General features: G+C 40.7%; 1 protein-coding gene across 4 annotated transcripts in view; it reads right to left on the bottom strand.

The window, feature by feature from the left end:
- The window catches only part of PLEKHM3 (pleckstrin homology domain containing M3), an 83,798-nt gene that overhangs the window by 13,696 nt on the left and 45,124 nt on the right, over positions 1 to 24,978 (bottom strand). For 2 of the 4 annotated variants that reach the window (XR_010440932.1, XR_010440933.1), the window contains exons 6-7: positions 16,162 to 16,319; positions 2,735 to 6,379 (exon numbers count right to left, since the gene is read on the bottom strand). Coding sequence is in view for 1 of the 4 variants with exons in the window: in XM_064717689.1 (XP_064573759.1) it covers positions 6,202 to 6,379; positions 16,162 to 16,319 (336 nt within the window). In the remaining 3 variants the exon portion in view is untranslated. Of the gene's footprint in view, positions 1 to 24; positions 6,380 to 16,161; positions 16,320 to 24,978 lie in introns of those variants that run through there. The other 2 variants (XR_010440934.1, XM_064717689.1) reach the window with 2 other exon arrangements.

Raw genomic sequence — 24,978 nt, 5'->3', positions numbered from 1 at the left:
GACGAGTAACATTTTTTAGTGTTTATTGAGAGTTGCCTTTATACAGGAGGGACTGATGCTCTGATGCAGTCACAAGTGAACCCAAATAAACCCTGCTCAAGTGTCAACAAGCAATTCAACTCAGTGGATTTAAATTATAACATCATTACACATCAATAATAAATTAAGACTACTGCCCAGTAGTTGCAGATAATTAAAAAAATATCCTTGTCAAAAGTAAAAAAACCAAACCAACAACGCAAACAATGAAACACACATAACAATGTTGCAAATAAGTTAACACAGTAGCACACACATAAGGGTATTCCAAAAACTCAGGGTGCACTGCCAGCAATGCTAAAATTCACTGTAAGGGGTGCAGGTGAGCTGGTGCTCTGGCAGGAAGGAAAGGCCAGGCTGCCAGGGACCACATCAGCCACTGTGCTCTGCTGCTCACACCTGGCTTTCAACTGCCTTGACTGAACTCAAGTTGATTTGGAAGCTGCCTTTGTCACTTAATACCTATGAAACACACATTTTGCTCATGAATTTACTTTAGCTTGCCTCAGGTATAGCAGGGACTCATGTAAGGTAACTTGGTATCACAGGTATTAATTAAAAATCAAAACTGAAAGCACAGTTTAGTTTAAGCAAAATCAACTTGGTAGACAAGTGCATAAGCAAAATTGAAACAAATCCTTTTTCCACCAAAACAATGCTGTGTATTCAAGGATCCATAATGGTTTAACATGTGAATTAGACAGGAATAAATAAATAATTGAGCCGCTGACACCTGTGCACAGAGTCTAATACACTTTGGTCCTAGACAGCTGATAGCTCTCCAGACCTAGATATCTCTGATGCTGACCACAAGTGGCATGTTTGCAATTTGGATTAATGGTCACCCTAAGGAATTTGGGTGAAATTGTCATTTTAACATATGACTCAAGCCATCACGGCCACACCAGGGATTTCAAGTAAAGAAGGATTTTGCACATTATTATCCAGGCTGTCTCCTCACTGTACTGCTAAAATGCAGTAGCAGCACTGCTGCTGCTGCTAAGGGGATTCCTGCTACTGGTGTCAAATGTGGACTTGTGCCCCAGGCTGACACCTGCCAGATACTTTAGCAAATAATGCTAAAATTTAAATGGGTTAACCCTCTCTCTAAGGTGAGGCTGACTGAACCCCCACTGGGTCAGCCTGCAGGGAGCCAGGTTGCATTAAAATTGAGCTGAGGAAACACCTTCACCCCCACAGCACTGGACCCAGCTGTGCAAGCAAGCAGGGGGCTTGGTATGGGAGTCTCTGGCCAAGGGTTCCAGGAGGAGCAAAACTGCATGTGACCTGATCCTGTTTTAATTCTCTGTACCTGACATTATTATATATGCACACCTTCTGAAGGTCTTGCACAACTGCATCTCAGGCTAAGCAGCCAGCAAGTCTCAAAAAAACACATAATAAGAACCAATACCATCTCCACGCTATCCTCTCTCATAATGCCCTCACAAAGCATGGACAGTAAACAAACTTTATGGTTACCATTCTTAGTACGATGGAAACTGCAAGGGTACTACACAAGCAAGGGTTTTAAGCTCCGATGCCATAAACATTGCATGATGGCAGAGCATTTCTAAAAAAAATTATTCACCTCTCAAAATTTAAGGCACCAAAAGGAGCAAAAGTGAGGAGTTCCCACACAGCTTGGTGTCTTCAGAGCTGGTATATGAAGCCTATAGAGCTAACTTCATGAGGGCAGAACAACCAAACTGATTTACTCAGCTGCTCCTGCAAAAGACCAGGCCCAGCCATAGGAGCATTTAAGTCTACAAGTCAATAAAACAGCAGATGCAATCAGGAAATATAAAACAGGAAGAGAGACACTAATATACTGTACTGTAAGGCACTCCTACTGGGAAGGGAAAATTGGAAGGCAAATTACAAAGGAGAGAATGACTGGACTCAACTGGTTCAAAAGTGGCACAATGACCTATGAAGCTCCAAGTCTGGCTACAGTCTCAGTACTGTGAGTAAAGAGAGGGACAGAGACAGTGGAGAGAGAGGGGAGACTGGCTTGCAACTCAGTGGCAGGAAAAAAAAATAGAACCTTATGATATTATTCAATTAATTTTTTTATACAGATCAACAGTCAGCTGCAATCCAGGCAGTGCCCTTTGGGAAGCTTAGGAAACTCAGTGGCTTTTGTTGCTACATGGAAAAAGCAAAATTCATCCTCTGCTCTTTTTAAAAATCTTTCAAGACATTATCATCAATCTATTGTAATACACACACTATCCTAATAATAAGAGAAGCCTTGACAAGAGGAGCTCTAGAAATACCCTGATGATTCACTCCTAACAGGGCCAGCAGAGCCTGTGCAGTACTGCAAAAAACTTAAGTTCCTCTCAAAAGAGTACCTTCCCTCAAACCTACCAATTCCTATGGATCCCAGCAGTGAGCTCATACTGGTATGTGCCAGCCAGGATATTTTGTCATATCATGAACCCATCATTTTCCACCACATAAGACAGACAAAAACCAAGAAAAGTAATAGAAGGATTCCTACATAAGAAACGCAAATTTATCTTTTTATAGATTGATAATACAAAAAGAGCTGAAGTTTGCATCGCCTAAATAGGCCCATCTTCCCATTAAAGGAAAGGTAGATAGTTAGGGTAAAGAGGAAAAGAGATTTGAATAAGGATCTCAGTAGTGTCCTAGATTAAAATAATATCAGACTAACAACTCTAAGTACCTGTAGAGAGTGAAGCTATCGTCCACTGTAGTTAAGCATCCTATTTTTACACAGATGATAAATTCTGTACAAAGCAAAAGCAGTAACTGGATTACAGATCAATTCCTTCTCAGTCAGTTATGAAAGCATCTTCTCTTTGAAGAAGACAAACAGTATATTTCATTCTTGATTCACAATGAAATGGCATCATTCAAATTTATTTCATGCGTGAGTAGGACAAGTCTGAAGTACCAATGCATAATTTCACCTGGGGTGGGGGGAGGATGTTGGAGAGTGGTGCAATCTGCAAAGCCCCCAGGAACTTTACCAGCTGATGCTCATCCAGAAGTCTGCAGAGCAGAGCCCCGTGCAGGCTGTGGGCTGCAGAATGGGCACACAGAGCAGTGGGGACCAGCACAGAGCACTGGTGAAACAGCAGAGACAACCATGCAAGGGTACAGCGCTGTCTGAAATCCCCACCTGCAGAACCCCAGGCTGATGCTCCTGCTTGCAGATGGCTCCTGCAAGAAAACTGAGGGCAGGATTAAGCCTTTCATTATGCTTACAAAAATTAGTGACAGAATATTTTATCGTACCCATTCATAAAGAATAACTGATTTTGGATAGGAGCTAGGCATCCCTGAGAGGACATAATCTTTCACCTTACAGCCAGCTCCTAGAGCTACTGTGAAGTTTTATCACTTTTCCAAAGTAGAAATTAACGTCTATTCATTTTAGGAACTAGCTGGTTTACAACAACACTGGATTTTAAAGCAAATAGCCTGATCTGTACTGTACAGTATCCTTTAACATAAAGCTCTAGGTACTGACAGAATATCATAACATGCTCTTGCTCTGTGTCACTGGTAATGGCAGTGGTTTCAAACCCATTATTAATTTCAGCAGTTTTGCCAACATCATACTTTTTTTATCCTTTAAATCTCTGTTAGCAAAGAAACTGTTCTGTAGTACATGCACAAACCCAGAGCAACTCTAATGCTGTTTATGTTGTTATTCCAGCATTCAATTCCAATATCTAACCACCCACAGGACTGGTACTTTGGAGATAGGACATCTGTCAAAGTAACTAATATTTTGCAATGTCTGAACCTTGATTCCTTGACTCCACACGGTTTTTGACAGTGCACTCAAGCAGCCTTCTCCAAACTGAGCTGGACATGAACAAGTACTGTGAGGTATTATAAATACCAGAGCATGATGATATGTAAAACACCACCATTTTTTCTTTAATGACCTAGCATTATGTCTACAGATAATTCAAAATAATACCTGACAGATGCTGACAGTTTCAGAGCTACTGGCTTTGCCACAGAAGTAATTGTAGTGACACAAGCTGAAAAACATGGGAGCGTTCTGTTTATTCAGCCAGTACCAGTGCAGTTCCTGTTTGCCTGACTAATTCCACAATACTTCCCCAGTGTTTGCATTTCTGAACACACAGGGAATTCTTTGCATGGGAATGGATTTGCAAGGAACATTATACCTTTAAGGGTGATAGCCAAAAGCAACTCATTTCACATGAGGAACAGTGAGCTGAGACAGAGACACCATTGTGTATAGGAAGTATTAATTTTAGTGACAAAGGTGCATGATTCACCAGGTTTATTAAGTATGGGAATCCCTACAGCACTTTGCCAAGAACATGGAAAAACCCTCACTTCCTTCTAAAGAATCCCAATGAAAGAAGGATTTCTGCAAAAGAAAGGCACTGGTTGTCTAATGTATAGAGATATAAACATGCTTCTGTATATATATATGTGTGTATATATATATATATATATATGTATATATGTATATATATATATATATAGTAGTTGCACTCAAATTTGAAAAAGCTACTTTTTTCTTTGACTGGAGGCTGGAAAAGGTAACCACTTATATTCCAGTACAAGGCAACTCATTGTAGCATTTTACCTTTTAATGTAAGCATGATGTACCCTGTTCTTTCATTCAAAATACTTCTGCAATTAGTGAAATGCTTCCACAAACAAAACTGCTTTCTGCCTTGAATACAACAGTCTGTAGATTATATACGAAGCAAAAATCAGTATTCCATATTTTCACAAACCTATGTGAGAGGAGAGGAAAAAAACACATGCAACTGGCATTATTCTCCTGAAACCATATTTACTTTCTATATATAGATTGTGTGTGTCTGTATATATATATATGAATGCTTTCATAGGTATGTAATAGACATATCACTGCAGGGTGTGGAAAAGAGTCAGGAATGTGAAATAGGGAGAAGAAATCTAACTGCTCATTGGAAGTGAACTTGCCATGAATTAAACATACTGCCAGTAAGGACACACAGCTCTCCAGTTAAATCCATCAGGTACTTCCCTTTACAAAATAATTCACTGTGTTTTATACTTCCCTGTGTTGCAGGTGTGTGAAGCAGAATCATACTTCAAGGAACTTCACTGTCCACCATGGAAGTCATTATGGAACTATAAATGCCTCAGAGCTCAGAGAGAATACAGGACACAGGCTGCATGTGAAAACAGCAAAGTAGTGTTTCACAATTTTGGAGGCATTTGCTAACTAAAATGGGCAAGATCACTTTCCTGACTATCAGTTTAACAGATTCAGATTAGAAAAACATTTGAAATAAACTTCAGGAAATGAACAGAAAACCAATGTGAACACTTAAAATGCCCTGACGTTTCAGACTGGAAGGAGGAGAACCAACATCATGTTATTACAGACAAGGACACAGCCTCCCGTGAATCGAGAGTAACCAGCACAAATCTCAAAGTACTTCAGACAGAGCTTAACTGATATTTCCAGCCTGAACAAAAAGAGCAGCAAGTCCCATGGTTATCTGAATATGGAGTAGTTCACTAGGGTGGTTACAAATATATAAACATAACTGAAGGAATTATTCTGCGTCTTATGTTTGCAAGCACCCCGAATAAGGTTTAAGGAAGGAGATCCTTTAAGATAGTTCTCTGAAAACATGAGGAAATGAAACCACATGTCCAGATCAGAAGGAGACAGTGGATTTAAAATAATTCCTGCTCTACTGAGTTCTGTGAAACACCTCACCAGAACCCCTGCCAAGGCTATTAATAAATAAATAATACACATAAATAAGTAGATGATTCATCAACTCTAAATGAACAACATAAAAAATAATGCAGTCATGGCAGCAAATATTTTCTGCCTTGAGATAAAGTGTTCTCCAGAGGTGGAAAAGAAAGTTGGGTACTTAATTAGCTAGACCTAAAGCATTTCTCATAAACCACATTTTGTACGAGAGCCAGAGGCTGGATTTCAATGCAGTTTAGCCATTGGTATGTCAAAGCCAACAAGGCTTTGTGGCCACTTTGGCAGCTCTTATTTCACAGATGAAGGAGGTCAGGTAACATTTTTCAAAACAATTTCTGCCTGTCTAAGCAGAGAATTTGCTTGAGCTGGCAGCTGGGAGAGAGATTCTCTTCAGGCTGGCCACTGCCTTAAGGACCTCATGTGTTCTGATATGACAATTCAAACATGTTGCAAGACTCTTCGAAGTTCTCATCCATATTCAGTTGCCTCCAGAAGGATTTCTGCTTCTTCTGCAATTCTTTACGCACACACCTGGGGCACGGTACAGCCTTCACTTTGCACTCAGAGTGGAAGACAGCACCACAGCTTTCACACCTGCAAACACAAATTAGTGTCAAAATGGAATCACAACATAGGACCAGAGCATGCAATAGGCTGCCTGTGGGCAGTAGGTATTCCTTGACACTGTTCTGGGACCTCAAAGAGCATTATCCTTCATTCGAGTGGTGTTGTAAAAGACACTGGTATGGCCACGCCTCTGCTGGTGTTAAGCTACTCAGGAGCACTAAGATAAATTGACTTGCACTCATTTTGCAGTTGCTGAGAATCTGTCCCAGCATTTCTGCTTCACAGACAAGTTTTTAGAAGGATTAATACTTATCTTTTGTAATTAGTACTCAGGTACAATACTGAAAAGACATCAACTTTGTTTTATGAAAGACAAGTCTTGCTTTGTTTGTAAATGAGGCGTGACTATATTATTTTCCAATAAGTTATAGTTCAGCAATTGCAGAAACAGATTCTGTGATTTGCAACAGCCACGATGCGACATATTTCTCACTGAAGCTCCAGCGGTCAGCTGTTCTGGAAAGAGTAAAGAACAGTCCACTTCAACAGCAGAAGTTGTCATTTCAAGCGTAAAAATGACACAGAGGTAAGTGATGTTGTCTACCCTGTGTCCTATTGAAGACAACTGGTCTATGTTGATCAATTGATCAATACATTGAGCTATGCTTCTGGCATTCAAAGCTGTGTTACTCTGTTCTCAAATGTGACATCAGAACTTCAAACAAATCAACTGCTCAAGCAAGATGACTGGTTTACTTTTGGGGCATTGTGAGGCAATGAACTTAGTGTCACAGCAGATCAAGTCCCAGATGCAGATGGATGTGGAGCAATGAAACATCTGCAATCATGAGTGGGCTACAACTCAACAGTTGGACATTCTCAGCCTTTCAATGCAAATATCTATCTGTAGTGACAAGTTGTCACTACAGCTTTGTAACCAAAAGAAAAAGTAAAAGGAGGACTGTCAGAGGTAAAAAGTCTTACATTTCAGTTGGATAATCAAATAATAAAGCAACAAAACATGAAATTTTAGAGTAATCCTGAAATACAAACAGTGGGTGTTGGTCACCCTTGGTGATTCATCCCATAGGACATCTTGAAATGCCTTGCACTTTTTTTTCCTTTCGTGTAGACATTGTAGTCAAATGACTACATAATGCCCATTAGTATAACTTGAGTGGGTTTTTTTGTTGGTTTGCTTTGAACCTGATTTTCATAGAAATAAGGTTCTTGTCTTCAAGACCATGAGGAGAAATTAAAAATGTGAAGAAAGAAAACCCCCAAAAAGTGAGAAGCCATAAGGCATGTGGTCTGACAATACTGAGAGAAGTCCCTAAACTAACACAACCTGTTAGCTACATTGGCTGCATCTCATCTGTGACTTTTAAAAAAACTGCTCCTGATCTGACTGCACTTGAGGTTTTATGCATGGCTCCAAACATGGTGTAAATTTTAATAACTCCAGAGTTTTAAGAAGGCTGTGCAGAGATTTAATGAGGTGCATTTCTGACTAGCATAAACTGATAAAACCTAAATGTGAGTAAGAAAAGGCAGGCGAACGTAGCTAAGTATAAAGCAGTATATCTACTGGCTTCCATGCTCTCTTGCAGTAAAACATGACTCTTGGATTTCTCAGTCCAGCTACACTCTAAATCTGGTTTTGAATCAAGAAACTGGCTTATGCAGAGATATTTACAATTTCTATGCTCAGAGAGTGTGTTATTGCCCTTATCCAGGGAAGCACATACACACATGCTTAGGACTCACATCCCACTGATTTATTTGGGATTACTGGTCTGCCTTCCATTAAGTGTGCTTACATGATTTGCTGGGTCGGGATCTCCACAAACAGACCCACTAATGGGCAAAGAAGAGACAGAAGACAGCAGTGTCTAAAACTTTACACCACTCTGAACTGACACTAATGGTGATTTTATCAAGCTAATTCTCCCTTGTTAGTCGGCAGTTTACAGTGCCCTGGAAGTTGCTAGAGGGTAATGATTGATGAGAAGTGTAATTTTGTGCTCTCACATCACCACCCCCTATGCTAGTCTAATACTTCTCTACAGCATGCATGGAAACCACAAAACTTAGCAGAAATTACTGCTGAAGTGGATTCAGCAGGATGAGAGAGGAGCCAGCACACCTGGTCTCCCAAGTCAAAGGCCATCAGCAGAGCAAACAAAGACTGAAGGTGTTCAAATTAATATTAATTCATTTTTCAGAAATAAGGTCAGTGGAAAAAGTCAACAAACATTTTTCCCATCGCTTAGAATCAAAACAGAGAAAAACTGTCTGAGCAGTTATTCCTTAGAGCTGGTGCAGCAGCTGAAGCTGTGCCCAGGACCCCACAGGGTCAGGCAGTAAGCAGAGGCAGAGCAAACAGCCAGCCCTGATCTCACAGTCCCTGCAGTGGCACCCACTGCTGCCATCGTGGGTCCATTCTGGTGCCCCCTGACTGCTGCTCTGAAGACCCCTTTTCTGCCTCCTCTTGTGAAGGCTGAGCCCAACCAAGGGGTCCAGATGACAACAAGGCAGCAGCCTAGAGGAAGGGTGCTCTGAGTTGGAGAACAAAGCTGCCTCTAGCTCTGCTCAGGAACAAGTAGAGAGGACACCCATTTCAGCCTTCACTGCATGCTTGTGTCCCCCTCACTGACAAAGTCACCAGGGCAGGGAGGCAATGCTGATCTTGCTCTGCCTTGGTGCAACTAGCAAGTCACTCCTTTAAAAGTGGTGGAGCTATACTACCCCAAGCTACCTACACAGCTCTGCTTTTCCTCATATCAAATACAGCGAATCTTAACTGCCCCTGGAATGCCAACTGGTTGACCATTTCTAACATCACTGTGAGGGATTCTCCAGTGATACCAAAAACTCCACCATTATATTCCTTTTCAGAATATTACAAACAGATTGCTTCCTAGTTAATTCTGAGATATAATTTTATCTCCACATGTGAATTTCACACGGCCTTTTGTTGTTTTCAAGCCTCAGTATATTAAAATGATTTTATTTCTCTGGAGAAATAAAATATATTTTGTAGCCTATAAAAGGCTCACTTAATAGTTCACTACACCTACTTATCTTTCCCTTAACCCTTGTTGTTGTCATAGGTAATTCACAGTTCAGGTGCTATTTCTGAATCCCGACTTACTCTTTGTCTAGAGGCCAAGAAGTCCCTACATCCTTTGTGAGAATGCTATTCACCACTGATAATAAGCTGATGAGCCCATAGCCATTCAGGCCTTTCATGTTTCCTTCTTTAATGAATGATATTGTGACACTGCACATTAATAGCATCTTGCTATTTTTCAAACAGCATTTGAAGACTTAGTGAACACTGCGTGTTGTTTTCACACAGACTTGCAGTCTTCTAAGAAGGCAGCTGAAATAGCTTCCTCTCTATTTTGGTGTTTTCTTTTTTTTTTCCTCTTTCCTGATCTAACTCAATTTCTGTTGAGACTTTAGAGGGTGTTTTATGTTTTAAGGATGTTTTACTTGTATGGATTAAAAAAATGCAGAGAATAATTCAGTCCTCTAAATAGTTTCTATTGCACTGGAAAGTGTAAGAGAAAGGGCAAAGCTCTCCACAGCCAGAGAGGCATTACAATGCTCTTATTATTATCATCACTAGTTACAAAAGAAAAGGCTTTCTACATTAAAAGCATATAATCATTCCTTGTATGCTGCCAAAGTTAGTATCTCCCATTAGGTCTGGGCATTTGAAACATAGCAATATTTAGTAAATTGCAAGTTCTGGCATGTTCTTTCCATGCTTCTCATCTGTTTTTTTTCCCAGGATTATAGCTCAAGTAATTCTAGATGTTGCACAACCAATTGATTATGCTTATGTTTATTCTTTGTACTGCACCATCATTAAGGCCCCTGAGCGGAATCAGGTGCCTGAAGTGGGGGGTACAACACAAGATGCTTCAAAGACCTTTCACCTCAAACAGACAAAATGAAGCAGGGATGATCAACAGGTGGTGCAGGATGTCATCTGAAAGCCAGGTTTTTGGCTCGTAGGAACCTAACTGGTTGACAGACTTACCAATGTGACAGGTACAAAGGTGGGATGAGGCTGCTAGAACCAACAAGGTTTATTAGGATACCTTCAGTCCCTGCACAGGGGCTGGCTGTACAGATACAGCACCACTGGCTTGCTCAAGGTCAGCCAGGGGCTCCTAGCAGAGCTGAGAAGGGCAAAGAGCTCCCCTGTCCCATTGCAGTGCCATATTCACCCACCACCCTTTCTTTATAATTTTATATATTAGCTTTCATTTTGTCATTTAAAAAACTCACTTCCTTTGTGCCAGACCTTGCACACCCCTTTGGTCAAGTGAGTAATCCCTTGGAAGAAATTTCAGCAAGGATTTTATTTAGGGCTAAATTTTTCACAACTAAACTCTTATTTCCTACCACACAGAGTAAAAGCAGGATTAAATGGGAACATTCAATATGTTCTCCTTAGATGATGCTAAATATTCACCAAGCACCCAAAACACTAAACCACCTGTAACTCAGCTATTAAAAACCCCAAAGAGCAAACATACTGGCTGAAGTAAGCCTTGCCTGGGGATTCCAGCATGATCACCGTCCCACACTATGCACATGTGCCTGTCTGCAAGCATTTCTGAATTGCTCAGCTGTGAATATCATAGACAGGCCCTTCAAACTCTGAGCCTTCAGCAGAACACAAAGAAAAGGAAAAAGGACTAGCCTGTGTTCACTTACAATACAAAAAAAGTCCCAAAGGCAATCAATGCCTGACACACACGTGCAGCAATATTATTCCGGTTGCCTAGGAACCAATGCAAGTAGCCTGCCTAGGGAGGGATGCCCACATGGTAAATGAATGGAAGAAAGTTGGCACTAATATGACATTGATTGAATATTCTAGTTAAAAGCCTAGTTAACAGTGACATGAGGCAAGTAAAACCAACCTCTAAAGCTATTTCAGTTGTAAAAGACAATACTTGATGAAAAAGCTGGTATACTTTATTGTTTTCTGTTTACATCTTCCAGATAATATTACTGTGCTACCCTGCACAAACAAAAAAAAAGACCATCTGGGCCAGAAGATTTTGAGCAATTTTGACAGATTCAGGAGAAATCAAATTACCAAGAGAACTTAACATCTACTTAGGTACGCACATTTCCTCAAAGAAGTGCTGAGCAGATCACCTCAGAGTGCTTTGAACCAGCTATCAGCATCTGATAAGCTAACCTCTTTCAAAATGAGGTACTAAACTACTGTCACAACTCAGGTGAGCCCACCCTGGGGAAAGGCTTTCTAGCAAAAGACAAGCCAATCAAAGCAAGAGGGAAAATTATGTACTTTGTGTGATGCCTTTGACCTGTGCCAAGGTATTTCCTGCAAATACTGTGTACTGAATATTTCCGTCTCTCCATCTAACATCTATCTTGAGCATTGCCTTTGTCCAGTGACACAGCATCCATAACACAAAGCTGTAACTTTGCAAAGACTTCAGCATGCACAGCCCCAGAGCCTTTAGCAGGCCTTGTCACTATGTGCAAAGTACATTCACAGGTCTTATCAGGATGGTGGCCAAAGATTAAGGAGGCATCCAAGCTGGTTGATATAGTCAAGTCTGCTCTGTGGCACGTCTATTTTAAACTTGGGCCTTCTGGTTTGTCTCTTAGAAGGTCTACATGTCTTAACTGATCTGCAGAACAAATTAACAAAGTGAAAACAGTTTAGCCTTGATAAATGAATATGAACACAAAAAAGCAACTCTGTGGTTCACATACATCTACAGCCAGCACATAAAAGGAAAGGAATGGATTAAATTGTTCTTAACAAGCAAGTAACTTTACCAGCAAAACACAACAAATTTAATTGCCTGTGAAAGTAATCATTAGGATGATGACAGGCAAAACTTCATTAAATGGCTAACATAATCTTAATCATAACCATGATTGCTTAATTATCTGATGGGACAGAAAATATATTTTAATAAATTCTACTCTCATTCCAAAGGTAATTTTCTCAGTATTCCTTAAGATTTAAAAATTGTTAAAAATGGTTCTAAGTTATAAAACAAATACAGCAACTACTACAGACAACAGTGCCACTACCCAGACTTCACTTCTGTTGTTTGGTTGTTGGGTCTTTTTTTAATTTTAGTAGAAAGAAACAAAACCTTTTCCTCACATTAGTGAAGAAAAAGCAAAATCAGAGCAACCTGAGGAGAAGCGCCTGCTTGCTAATGGGCAAGGATAGCTCTAACAAGCCAATTTACAGTCAAGGATATTTAAAGTCATTGCACAACACCTGTAAATATAAAATAAGTGATATAATATGATAATTTTATATATTTACTCTCTAAATTTTAGCCCAGGGCAAATTTAGCCCAAGAAATAAAATAGGAGGTAGATACTCCGTTTATTTAAGTTGCCAGAACTCCAGCAAAAGCAGAGCTCAGAGAGTTTACATTAGCTGAAAATTTGGTCCATGAAATGTACAATTAATTCAAGAGGCTTCAAATAGTTCTCATGATTTAAAGCCTTCGAAAACAAGGTAAAATTGTGAAATTTTGAAAGAACTCCGATGAAGTATTATAAAAATATGGGTAAGATAGAAGAGAGGGGAATAAGGGACAGAAGAATCAAAGTGACTGGAAGAGGCATCAAAAGGATGGGACAATTTTTAAGAAATGGTTTAACTACTGAATCACAGCTTTCATTAAGATCTGTGCAGAATGGCCACCTCCCAAGAACAGCCAGAGAAAGGATGTATCATTGAAAGCTTATGACTTTGTGAGCCTACCCTTGCATTCAAGGCAGCAAACTGTTGCTCTGCATTGTTGAGCAGGATGTAAAGCGCCTGCCAAGCACAGCCCACAGACCCGCTAATTAAGTGAACTGATGGTGTTTGTTTTGGAACCGTTTGCCAACAAAGGAATGTGTCACACTGATTAGTGAGAGAAGGGTATGTAATATATGTGTATTCAAACCCTGAGGAGTGTATAACCCAGGTATTCACTCTGTTTGCCCAAGGACTGACAAAAATTACTCTCAAGCAAATAACCAGACCAAAGAGAAACTCCAGCCCTCAAGAGGGGCCCTCTTTTTCTTTCAGCTGTATCTATCTAAAGAATACCCATCCTTCATCAATTCCCACTGAACACTATGCCAGAAACTGCTGAGAATATTTTGGAGAGAAACAATCTCTTCACCTCAAAGCTGACCTAAGAGACCATGAGGATGGAAAGTTTAACAGTCAACTGAGAACCACCTTGGAATTGTAATGGCCAGCTAACAGCTGTCACTCTTCTCTCCAAAGAGCAAGAAAGGTTAGAGAGATAGCCAAAAATCCAAATACCAGCTCAACACAGACACACATATATACACGCACAAAGCCAGGCTTCACTTTTCAAACATGCAGCAAAGAGCTGAAGTTTGCAAAAGATATCATGCACCCACTTTCAAATATTTCTAACCTAACAGCCCAGTTTGCTGGTAGAGTTGATAGCTCAAAAGTGAACAAACATTCAAATGCAAAAAGAAAAATATGGTCCTCAGAGTTCAGCAGCTCCTCTTTCCTCCTCAACTCACCAGCTTCAGCCAGGGTACCTGGCAGTCCACTATTGAGTACAAAATATGAGTATGGATTGCTGCAGATAGCAATTCCAGAAAACCAGGATGGGGAAGGGAGTTGTAGCCAATTATCTCTGTACACTGTGGACTCAGAACAGTACAACTAAATCACAAATCTGAGCTCTTTTACTCAGAGCTCTGTGTGACAACTGACAAGGAAATCTTGAATACATCAGAATTTTCAGGTATAACGGCAAGTCTTCACATGGACCTTCTAGGACTTGCCATCCATTTGCCAGGTTACTTTGTACATCCCTCTATTTCTAACTAGCCTCCTCACCTTACCTTGTCTTGTAGTGCTCAGTACACATACTCCAGAAACCTCTCTCGTCTTCAAGAGATGGAAACAAACAGAAAATCCCTCCACCTGGCCTCCCTCAGTGCTTTGGAGCTGATAGAGCTGCACAGGAGCTTTACTGTACAAGCTCCTCTGTTGGCATAACTTGCCTCCAGAGCAAAAATATTGAACTGAAATAATCTGGTTAGCTCCACATAGGTGCACATGTAGTAATGAGATGAGGAAACTAACTAGGAAGGGAATCAGAAAATGCTGGGGATAAACAAGGTTTAGTATAAGGAATACAAAAGGAGTAAGCAGAATGATGAGATAAGAAAGAGAAATCTTGGAGAACTTTCATGCTGATTGTGTTTTAATTAAAACCATTAACAAAGACTGCTGTCTTTGGCATGACATCAACCATAACTTCACATTTGTGAAACATGAACACAAGTCCTTTCTGGCTTCTAACTCACACAAACACAGGAGCTAGAGCAGCTTCTGTTGGCTTGAATTGCTGACAAATTCTATTTGATTCCACAGGGTTTTGAACTCTGTAATTGCAAGGTATTTCTGATCTCAGCTGAAGGGCAGGGAAACAATATACACCCAATAATGGGTTTGAGACCGAAAATCTCCCAGACAAATGAAATTTTAACGTGAACTTGTATTCTCAAGTGTTCCTTCACAGTCTCATTAATCTTTTGGGAATATCTTCAATCACCTATTATGCAGTCTCCACAGACATCTTGTGTTGTAAGCCATCTTAGTCTGTCTTTTAACTCAGCCCATCTCACCATGCACCCTAGATGCATTCTTTCTTAAAAACTGTTTATAAACTACATATCATACTTGCTTATCTTTTATCCACTGCTTTGTCAATATATTTTTTAGAATAAGACTGTGGAAAAACAATATGCAAACAACCTTTGAAACTCAGACTGAAAATCCCTCAAGAGTAGTCCTTGGTTACTTTTAATTTAACATCCTTGTGCGTGCAAGGGAACCAGATTCTTAACAAACCTTTTTAATTGTCTGGTCCTGATTGTCTCCAAAGGTGGGTCCTTGATTCTTTCCACTTTCAAATGAACACTTCGGAGAATAAATTGCAATGACTGTATTTGAAACAGCCATAAAAATACTTATCTGTGGATGTCAGATATACTGTCTTTCTGTTAAGGGTGGAAGAAAGTATATCTCCTTTACTGAAAATCCAAGACACTACTGAAAAAGAGTAGTAACACTGCTATGTTGCCAAGTTTGCCTTGGCTTCCTGCATTTTGCTTCTAGGTTTCCCATGTGACTTCTGTCCCTGATCTGGCACCCAGTACTCTACATGATTTGAAATAAAGGTTTTTTCGCTTAGTTTAGGACTCACATACACTTACTTTGCTGCCATCTGAGAATAGCAATATATTAAAAAAAAATCTTGCATACACAGGCACAGAGGAATACGCAGGCAGAGCAGAGAACTAGCCAAAACATTTAATGGGGAAGACACTTCAGAATGGATGGCTATTGTTTTATAATGGATGATCCCTGTACATTATGGGCCCAGTGATACCAGAGAACAGAAAGATGTCTGTGATCACTCCAGAAAAGTAATTTGGCTTTTCAGGACACTTTGCAAACTCAGAAAAGCTTTAATCACACTGTGTGATGATCTGGGGGCTTTTCCCTTTCTGAAGAGCTCTTCTGAGACTTACAGGACCTTGGGAAGTAGCACTTCTCATTTGCTTCCACATTTGTTCATGGTGGCCTCCCTGGAGCAGTGATCTACTGTAGCTCCCCAGAAATGTGTATTAGTGGAATCTAGTCCCTAATTATTTAAATAAAGGGTCATGAGGCTGAGAATCCTCACGGCTACAACACGCAAATGAAATGTATGACTGACTTTACCGCATTGGAGTACCTGCTTGTAGAAATGTCCTCAAAGGGGTAAAGGATTTCTCCATTGTTGCAAATCTCACAGATGAAACCCTTTTGGCTACAAAGGCTGCAGCTATACACATGAGAGGTGGCAAACTTGATCACCTTCCCCAAGAAAGGAGCCAGCTTTCCTTCAATAACCTGGAATGAGAAGACAATATTGAATGAACCCCACAGAAATAACCAGAATGACCTGAAAGACTGAGACAATACTTATTACAACAGAAATGCAGGTACATGCTGTTGATTAAAGCAATAGGAAAGTTACTTCCCAACAATTAGAGCTTCATGAAAACACAAGTGATAATAGTAGTCATTGAAGCACCAATGATCTGAACATGAAAACTAATTTACTATCTTTTTGTAAATCTGTACATGGCAATAACAAAATATTAGTAGTCGTTTTAAGTACAACAACGCATTCATACAATAAGGCACAAAGAAGTAAATAGGAAACAAGTTTAAGGCTTCCACATTATCTCTGACAGCTATGAATACTGCCTTACAATTTTCACCACTTCTTACTTTTCATGCGCATATCACAGTTTTGGTTATTTCTTTTCCTTCAAAGAACAAGGGTTTTTTGCATGTATTTTGTGAACAGAGTCCTGGCTTTAGTCCTTTAGTAGTTGTTTCCCACTGAAAACCATTCAAATATAATGTTCTGCTCCTTGCTAAAACAAATAACTTCTTAGGTACAGTCTTGAAGAGGAACTATTTTTTTTTCCTTTAGTGTCTAGCTCTCAAATCAAGAAGTCCCAGAGAATCCTGCTAGACCATGAGAAGTGATTAGCACTCCTCGTGTTCGTGTGGAAAAAATGACCAGACCTTAAACTGCTAACCACAACACTCATCTAAATTTGTGACTTGGAGACAATGCCTCAATAAGGGGTGCTATTCAGGCAAAATACTTTCCATTCAGATCAAACTTCTAGAGACTTGAAGGAATTCTGCTGCTGTAGGGAAGAATGAAGATGGAATAAGGCCCTAAGTGTATATTCTTCTCTTCTGGGTTTCCTGTGGTCTGAATGGCAGCTTGCCAGAGTAGTGATAGAAATGTATCATGGGATTTGATAGCAACCTCCTGTAAAAAGGAAAAGAATGCAGTAATTGCTGACTGAAGAGTTGCATAGGGCTGTGCCATGGAACCCAAGAGTGGGGAGTTTTACACTTAAATGAATGTCAGTTCAACCACCCCTTCCCTAAATACGGTAACGCCACTTGTAATTTGAGTTAGGTGTAACCAAATCTAGAGAAAGCAGAGATACCAATGCAAACAGAGAAGCAAAGGCCAGGTAGTAAGGAAATAAATTTGTGTTCCAGGGCAACTTTCTGCCCGCTAGCCAAGAAAGCCAGTACTAAAAAGTACAAGTGGAAAAGGAGGTGCATGGGGAGTGCTGGTGTTGATGGCAGTGAATGGCATGGGCAGAAATGTGCCCCTTCCTTGCCTTCAGCTCCAGCCTGCTGACAACACCTGCAACAACAGGAAGCAGCAATGTTATTGCTACTGCCGCAGATAGGACATCTGCTCATGCCAGAGGAAAAATGACGTTCCTATTGCATCCTGGTATAGGAAGATCCCCTTCAACCACATATAAACAATGCAGAGAAGCTGCTGCATGAAATACGAAAATGAAGCCACAGTTCAAGGCAGTGATACTCCTAACCTTCCAACAGATAGTCAAAAGGTAATTTAGATCCCCTAGGCTAGGGTTTGTTTTCCATGTTGAAGGAAGAAATATTTTTCTTGCAGACTCCACAGTTACAGAGGGGAGACACAGAAGTTGACAATATTCAATAAACAGAAAGAAAGAAACCGTGAAGCCACCCAGCTAGAGACAAGGCTACAGTTACCCTCCAAAAACCCACTTAGGCACTAACAGATGAAATGGACATACAAAGATAATAAATAAACCACAATGCATACAAATTTTCCAGAGAATTTTTATGCTATAGGAGTCACCTCAGGCCACAACTGCTCAGCTTAAAATGCAGGCTAAAGGTACAGTGTAAACAAACTCTCTAAATCTGAACTAATGTCACTGTCAGCAACGATTTAAAAGTTAAATATCTGAATTGAAGTAATATTTTATATAATGTAATAAACACAATTATCATAATCTATTACCTTCCTAAGCTCTGGGAGAGAATTTAAAACTACAAGGAACAAACACTTTCCTGTGCTGAAGTGTTCACAACCTAAGCAAGACACATCGAGTGGGCAGCTGCCCTGAGGAGATGGTGTTATTTGTCCCTCTTTATTTATTTATTTGTATGGCTTGTTGTAGCACTGTAGTGGGTGGGCTTGTTACTCAGGCCACTGCAGACATACGAGGAAGATGATATCTTCAAAGAGCCATGCCTGCCAATTTTGCAATGTGAATTACAGGCCGTTTTACTGTATTATAGGAGGAAGACAAAATGCAGCATTAAATCGATATTATCACTGGTTTTAGCATCTGTAAATTTTGTGTTATTTTGTTTCATCAGAGACCTCAAGGCTATGCACAGGATGATTTTTCCTTGCAGCCTTCTCTCATTCCTGTTTGCAGCTAATAAGAATAAAATCCTCATCTCCATTTATGCTAGGCAAGCAGAAAGGAAGAATCCTATTGGCTGTCCCAAGTCTACTTGGCTGTCTACTCACAGCTTTGTGGTAACAGTTTCACAGTGAGTGCTTTATGGCATGGGAAAAGGAGCACACAACTTGTCATCAAAGGTTTTAAAACTTCTCCTGTGCTTGCCAGAGGTCCAGAGTTGGTCATTTTAGACATCCCAGAACCATGATGGAAGAGTCCCAGGATCTTCTCCCAGTTGTTACTAGAATCTGATTTTGAGTTTCAAGGAAACATAAGTGATAAAGAATAGAAGTGTGATAGTCAAATGTAATGCATTTTCCAGATATCATGGAAATTACGGGAGGAAAAGAAAGACCTCAAGAGGCTGTCTTGGCAGAGCCACTAATATTTACATCACTCTTAACAGCTGTATCTGCTCCTAAAGCCTTCAGTGACGAAGACTTCACAGCCTCCATGCAGTCTAATCCAGCACACGTCTGTTCTCACTGCTGGAGTCACTCCTAAGCTTTGACCTGAACCTTTGCTAAGAACATTTCATTTTACAAAATAAGTTTACAAAACAGAGAACAGAGAAAGTGTGAAATCACACACTACAAGCTGTAGAAAAGTACATCACACTTCAGAAGTGTGGCAGCTTAGCATAAAACTAAGTTAAGAGTATGCCAAAGCAACAGAAACTGAAATTTTCACCCTTGACTTATCTCTTCAACATAGGGGATGTCTCAGCATATACCTGGCAAAGGATTAAAAATATATGCCTGTCTCTTAAAAAGAAAAAAAGTGTCAAGCTTAAATTAAAATTTTGCTGAGTTCAGATTCTCTTCTACTTATAGCACACATAAAGAGCAAGGTCTGTTTCAAATCCAAACTCTTTGTAGAGCAAGCAATTGTTTAATTGGTCAAAACTATGGGTGAGAGGTGGTTACTGATGGCATCCCAGTCAGCAAATGACAGAGGGTACAATGCAGTTTTTTCTTCCTTAACTGGCCAAGGAATCCATTCCAACATCATTGTGGACACAGGGCCATGCTGATCACTGCTGTACCTGGAATACATTGGGCTACACTCCTTGTGACAGCAGAAGGAAAACAGTTGTGTCCAGAAGTCCAAAGCAAGTTGTGTCTCTGAACAGCCCCAGTGGTCAGATCAGAATCACAGTTCATCTCTCTGGATCAGGAAAAACATTTCTCTAAGCTTCCACAAGACAAAGTCATGGCTTTGCACACAGCTCCTGCATGTGTCACATCAGGAATTGTATAAAAATACACACCCACATGTACATACATAAAAGCCAGGCCCTGCCCTCAAAGCACTTACAATTTAAACCAGCAAAGCAAACACTGCTTTTTACAGTAACTGCCACATATCTTCCACCTGAAATGGGACAAGCTGTGTTTTGGAGGTGCCTCCCATACAGGTTCTCTGCCCAAACTGCACACCATCCCTCTGGCCAGAGTTTGGCTGCAGGTGCCAGGGCTGCCAGGAGGAGAGGACAAACTAGGAAATCCAGCAGGAGCAGCTACCTGCCCCACTGCCCAGGCTCCTGAACCCAGCTTGGGAAAGCTCAAGCTGTACTGAAGAGCAAGAGGGGAAGGCAGAGACTTGTCTGCAGCAATGGGAGAAACAAAGGGGGTAAAGTATCTGAACATGTGCTGAAAGGGTGGTGGCACAATTATTTTAGATGACTTCTGCAACAGAGGCCTCTCGTACAAGTCAATATTATGAATAAAGGTAAATCAAATTCTCTTCTTGGTATATCTTTGTGTTCAGTTGGGGAGCAGTATAACTCTGAAGAAACAAATGCACAGAATAAGTGAGGTGAGGGGGAAATGCAGGGACTGCCAAACACTGGCAGACAAGCCAATGCTGGCAAAGGCTGCCAGAGTCTGTACAGTGGGAAGGCAGGACACATGCACTGGGTTATGTGATTCCTGATCCACCAGGAAGACAGGAGATAAAAGGCAGCAGTGGCTGTGCTACAAGTTGAAGTCCCTTTGGATACATCACATTAATATGATTATGAGGGCAATGTGTGATCAGTCAAAGCTTAACTATTTGTCAGGAGAGCTGCTTGCCCCCAGAGATTTCCTGATCCTTCATTCAAAGACTGGAAGTTACTCATAGTTCCCTTGCTCTACCAAGGTGATGTTTTCACAAACAAATGGATAGTCAGCTGTCCCCAGAGAACAACAGGTGCAAAGCCACAGACCAGAGCATCCACCAAGCCAGAGTGGCCCAGAATGCATATGCAGAAAAGGGCTATTGCTCACGGACAACTTTCAGAAGCAGCAGGTGTTTCCCGGGGACCTGTGATCAGAGTCCCTGTGTCTAACCTTCACAAAGCATTTCTGAGCCCACAGCACAGCAGTCCCCTCCTCTCTGGCACAGGCTGAGTTGCAGCTCTGTCCTGACTCCGTCCCTCATCCTGGCTCCCTGGGCTGAGCACAGGGCTGGCAGAAGTCCAGCTCTGAAGGCCCCACTGCCCAGACCCAGCTGTGCCTCCATGCAGCACAAAGCCCAGCCCCCATTACACACAGCAGAGAAGTCAAGCCACTTTGTCTTCCCTGTTCAGTCAACAAAAACTCCCTGTATGAGAACCTACTTCCCAGCATGAAGGAGAGTTGCACAAACCAGTCCCATGGGAGAGCAATGTAGTGGTGTTGAATATATGTGAATGTGAATGGTGCAATGAGAGCAATGTGAATGGTGTTGAATATAGTGAACGTGGTGTTGCAATATATGCTTTCATATTAAAAACCAAACTAGAAAAGTGGCCAAGGGAACAGAGGTAGAACTTCTCAAGTCTGTTGAGAGTTTTAACCCAGAGATGGCAACCTGAACTCATGACTTGTAATAACTTTCTGTTTGGGCAACAGAGCAAGAGCAAAAGCTAGGCATTAAAAAGCCATATTACAGAACTAGAGTTTGTTCCTGAGAGTTGTTCAAATTCCAAAATACATTAATAGAAGCCTCTAGCTGGAACTAACTGAAAAGCAGCCACACATTGATTAGACAAGGAAAGCATGGAAGATCCCTCCTAACTCAGACTGTGTAATTTCCACAGATGTAATAACCCAACCACTTCAGCAGGAACTAGAGGGGAGATGTGTAGAAACAGAAGGACAAATGAATTAGCTGTAATCCACAGTGCTTCAAGTAACACCTGCAATAACCTTCCACCCACCCAGGAGATCAGGGCCACAGAAATACCCAAACTTTGCATCATGGCCACATAAATCAGCACTGAAGTCTATCAGATATGATGAACTTTCTGAACAGGAACAAAAAACAGCACAGTTTTCAGACATTTCTGAGGTCAGTGAGTGTTTGTTTTGAGGGCAGTGCTCCTGTCAGCATTCTAGATAAGAAGCAAAAGGTACTGAGTAAGATCTCCATCCCTGCAGGAGTCTATGTTGTGAATTTGAGTGAAAGTCATCAAAACTCCTACCCTGTCTGTGCATTTTTACCAACTTCTAAAAGTGCAGTAGATGTTTACCTAGAATGGAGATCATAAATATCTTTGACCACCTTCATTAGGACTGTCAGAACAGACAGTCAAAGAAATACAGCTTGCTGAGCTTTCAGATACATTGTTTAGCTCAATGAGAAATTGCAAAGGTTAAGAAGTCTAGATTCTCAACAGTGTCATGGTATATTACAACCACATAAAGTGTTTCTGGATTAAAATACTTTATAAATTAAATTTGGCACTCAGTAATTCCTACCATATGATAATAAAAGAAAAATCTGACACAGTCTAAACAAAAAAATCCCTTCTTAAGATCCAAGATAATGGAGATTCAACAGATGAAGGATATTTTAACAGAAGCTATCCAGAATCTAAGAGTAGGAAGATAAATCTATACACATCTTTGGGTAGATATTCTGCCAGCTCTTGCACAAGGGGCAGTCAACCAGAGGCATCATGTAACAGTGTGCCTGTAAACACTGTCAGTTCACTGTGGCTAAGTGATCAGGGAATAAACACTGAGATGGGAACCTGTGAAACGTCCCCAGCACTCCTGAATCCTCACATTGAGACCTAAAATTTCCTCAGGTATCAGAAGCACTGGAGGAAACTCTGGTTATTATCCTCATAAAGGAGAACCTGCTGCTACTGCTCTGCCTAAGAGCCTGGCCACCAGGGTAAAGCATTCCAGGTAAAGTGGTAAAAAGACTGTAAAACTCAGGTTCTGTATTCCTGCCACTAAGAGACAAGCTAATTTTGCCAAATGGCTTTGTGACCCCACCCTTGTAAATCAGCTTGTTAATCATTATCGTTATGGAGGCGATAAAGTTGTTTTATGAGCCAACACTGAAGCAGTAACATTAACTACTTATGCAGGGACTGGTGTATTTCTCTGCAGATAACATTTATTAGAAGGTACTCTCTTTAAAGACACAGGTTTGCTTCATAACCTTCTTTTGAAGCACTGAGCAATCTGTTGCTCTTATTCCTCCAGTCTGATCCACACGTCAGACACGAGTGATGCCTGGAGGGTATGGGTTAAGTGATATGAAATCCCTAAAACACCTTGAACTACAGGTTCACATCTAGACTGGATTGTCCTGGCCTCTCCTCCTGACAGAACAAAATTTATGATTATTTCTCAAGGCCAGACACACACTTGGCTCTGAGAGACAGACATAGACAGAATTTGCTGGGAGGCACTGACGCAATGCAGAAGAGACATGAAAGGCCAAGAGGCACTGAGAAAATTGAAGGGGTGGTGGACATGAAACTCATTCATGATCCCCAATTACATAAATTGAAGAGATATAAAGGACTTTAATTCACAGAAATAATGTCACAGGCATGTCTGGCAGAAGGAAGCTACCTGAATGAGCAGTTAACAATTGTGCACAGCTTTCCACCATCCTCTGCAGAAAAGGTTTCTGCCCCTGTTGGTTGTTTTCTTTCTACCTCTCCAGAAACAGCTAGTCTGAATCATGCCTTTTCCTAACAAATTCAGAGGTAAGCTCCAGCTTTGCCTGGACTTTAAAGCACTACAGAGAACATGCTTCCTGGACTGAATGAAAGGCAGATATAATATCCTGAAGAGACTGTCTTCTATTTATCACTTGGATGCTCACTACCCTCCAAATTTCACCAGTAGAAGCTTTGTGGAGGAGGACTAAACATTCAATAATCTTTCTTCACCTCCAGGACACATGAGAAATATGCTTTTAAATGAACTACCAATGATACAAGAAAACAGGTCTAGAAACAACACCTTTAGAATGACTGTCTGACTTTGTTAAAAATTTCTTACCAGAGAGATACCACAACAGCCCAGTGCTCAGAATAACTGTTAAGTTGTTCCTAATGCCTACCTCAGATCTTCTGCTATAGTCAGGATCTTTACACTCTACCTCCTATCCTTACATTGCAACATCTAGTTCAGAAATCATTTTCTGACAAATTCTCCTGTTCGTCACAGGTAATCTTTGTCACAAGTCAGGACAAGCAAAAGTGGACCGGGGGTACAGGGAAAATACGATTGCCTTTCCCTGTTTGTTTACTGGATAACAAGCAGGTATTTTCTGCATTGATTAAACATGCAAATTGGGCATTAAAGCCAAAATGGTAAATGCAAGCTCTGCCCCACAAAGATTTCAGTGTGGTCAGGACTTCTGTGATAAAAACACAGACTTGGAAGCAAGCATGCTACAATATGCTTAGCTAAGAATAGTACAAGTTGCAGAGAAAATAAAGGGAAAACATTCCCTGGCTGGGAAGTTGCCAGTCATTTATATCTAGGGAACAGACAATGCTTGTCGATTGCTAATTTCCTTGAGGATTTTTTCTCTTCCGTTGGCCAGATTCTTAACACCACAAAAAAAAAAATTCTTGTTATAATTTCAATGCACAATTAATCTTTAGTTCAGAGGAAAAGGAAATGGAAGGAGGAAGGATGATCATGAGGTAAAAGTTGCAGAGAGGCAGATATCAGATCTTTTGTGCAATATACTAATCAGCTGGCTTTCCTTGCTCCATTTTGACTCCCAGTCACCTCTTTCAGACTGCCCGTCTTGTTTATTTAAATTACAGGTGATTTAAGGAAAGAATGATCTCTTACTGTTTGTGTGCATGCACACTACAATCAGTCACTGTGCACTGCTACACAACAAATTAAAAAAAGAATACAGCAGTAACTTCAGTAGTGACAAGCATGCTCTGGGTCCCAATCCCAGCTGCTCCCAACAGCAAGAGCAATATC

The sequence above is a fragment of the Zonotrichia leucophrys genome, chromosome 7, assembly GCF_028769735.1.
Source record: "Zonotrichia leucophrys gambelii isolate GWCS_2022_RI chromosome 7, RI_Zleu_2.0, whole genome shotgun sequence".
NCBI lineage: Eukaryota > Metazoa > Chordata > Aves > Passeriformes > Passerellidae > Zonotrichia > Zonotrichia leucophrys.
This window is presented reverse-complemented; position numbering and strand designations above follow the sequence as displayed.